This window comes from Trichechus manatus, unplaced genomic scaffold (assembly GCF_000243295.1).
Source record: "Trichechus manatus latirostris isolate Lorelei unplaced genomic scaffold, TriManLat1.0 scaffold03773, whole genome shotgun sequence".
Lineage (NCBI taxonomy): Eukaryota > Metazoa > Chordata > Mammalia > Sirenia > Trichechidae > Trichechus > Trichechus manatus.
The window spans coordinates 1-2060 of record NW_004447709.1 but is presented as its reverse complement, the minus strand read 5'-3'; the positions used below and the strand labels follow the sequence as shown (position 1 = coordinate 2060).

General features: G+C 58.9%; 1 protein-coding gene across 1 annotated transcript; it reads left to right on the top strand.

The window, feature by feature from the left end:
• Nucleotides 1-4: 4 nt before the first annotated feature.
• LOC101355331 (hemoglobin subunit alpha) lies at nt 5-530 on the top strand (the record flags this gene model as incomplete). The annotated part of the gene is made up of 2 exons (XM_004391189.2): nt 5-190; nt 305-530. Coding segments are annotated over 2 exons (315 nt in total), but the record flags the coding sequence as incomplete, so codon positions are not given.
• Nucleotides 531-2060: the final 1530 nt, after the last annotated feature.

Here is a 2060-nt window from a genome sequence, read left to right as displayed (position 1 = left end):
CCCCACCACCAAGACCTACTTTCCTCACTTCGACCTGAGCCACGGCTCCGGCCAGATCAAGGCCCACGGCAAGAAGGTGGCGGACGCGCTGACCCGCGCTGTCGGCCACCTGGAGGACCTGCCTGGCACTCTGTCTGAGCTGAGCGACCTGCATGCTCACAGGTTGAGGGTGGACCCCGTCAACTTCAAGGTGAGGGGAGAGGTTGACCTGGGCCATCAGGGGCAGCGGGCCTTCCTGGCAGGGCCGAGATTTGCGGAGAGGAGGGTTTCCTAAGGGCCCCCTCATCGCCCCCTCTCTCCGCAGCTCCTGAGCCACTGCCTGCTGGTGACTCTGAGCAGCCACCTCCGTGAAGATTTCACCCCTTCCGTCCACGCTTCCCTGGACAAGTTCCTCAGCAGCGTTAGCACCGTGCTGACCTCCAAATATCGTTAAGCTGGAGCCCAGGAGAGGCGCCACCGGTCTTCCTCCCCTCCCTGCACGTGCCTCCGAGTCTTTGAATAAAGTCTGAGTGGGCGGCAACCTGGTGTGGCCTTGGCTCTGTGTGTCCGCTAATGTGCCAGGGGTGGCTGTGGGTCTCCTTGCTCGGCTACTGTCCCTCTGCAGCGGCCAGAAGGAGGGAAGGGAGAAGCAGAGGAATCCCTATCCTCCTTTTAAATCTCCGCAGGAGGGAGGCAGGGAAGGGGCGGCGAACCAGCAACAGCCAGGGTGCACCTAGCGCGCCTTGGTCACTGGCAGCTCTTTAGCAGAGTACTCTTTGTCGGCCCTGTAGTTCTGGCGCCCATAAGAACTCTCAGTGTGCCCAGCCCTGCACCCTGCCCTTCACCACCCCTCCGCCCCATTCTCTAGCCCAGCGACGGCTGGTTCTCAAGCGGTTGCGCCTCAGTTGCCACCAGCAATTTCCCGAAGTCCCCTCCCCCGCCCCCGCACTGCGCAGCTGCCTCATGGACACGCTTAGTCCTTGAGTCCAGCTCGGCTCCGCAGCTCCGGAGCCAGATAAAAACGCGGAGGGTGGAGGTCTCCTGCCCACCACCTTCCGTCTGGGTGACCTTGGGCTGCACTGTGGGCCTCTCCGGACACTGGGGAGTCGCCTCCCCGCTCCACCTCCAGTCTTCTCTGCAACCCAACCCATTTTTTATAAACATAGAAAAAGAAATAAAGTCTACCCACGTTTTCATCGGTTCCCTCTTGTTGCTATTCAAAGTAGGGAGAGAGGGAGCGCCTCCGCCCCTCCACTCCAGCAGAGGGAGCCAGTCAGTAGTTTCGGACTGAGCCTCCCCTCCCTACTGAGGGGATGCAGCTACAGCGGCAACTACGGCAACATGCACTTCTTTTTTTCCTTTTACAAAAATATCACACTGGAGACGCTGGCCTGCAGCCTGCTCCTCTGCAGCCTGTAAGGCCCCCCCTACACCCCTCCCACCAGTTCATTGGGCTGTCTCATTTCTCGTCGTATTGCGAATTTTAATGCTAATGCCCTATTAATATCCTTTGTCCATTGTTTACATGTCATATTCCTTTCCCTTATTTAATGTGAGAGCTCTTTCCACATTAAGAATGTAAGCCATTGGCTGAATTATGTTCCCCAAGTCTTGCCTTGGAAGGTCTCAGGCAGGCAGCAGGGGGTGACAGAACAAGATGCAGAAGAGGGCAGCGGTCCCAGGGCCTGGGGCGGGGCGGGGCTTGACTCTAAGTCCCCAGCATCTTATCTTTTTTGTCCTCCAGAGCCAGGATTGGGACTGGAACTGTGAGCAGAACCAGGATGGGGTGGGAAAAGCATGGAGGGTAGGAAGGGGAAGTGGGATGAGCTGGGGGATCCAGTGGGAAGAAGATGAGAAGAGCTCCGCGACTCAGGAGGACAGAGTAAAGGGGACGCAGCTGAGGCTTGTCCTTGAGCCCAAGTCCGTTTAATCTTCCTTCCCTCCTGGATCCTTAGGGGCAGGTCTGGAGTGAGGGTCCTGGGGGAGGTGTGGGGGCAGAGGGGTGGACTGAGTGGTAGAGGGTAGAGGCGTGGACTGGGGTGGGAACAGAGGGGCGGGCTGAGGGGTGGGGGGCAGAGGGG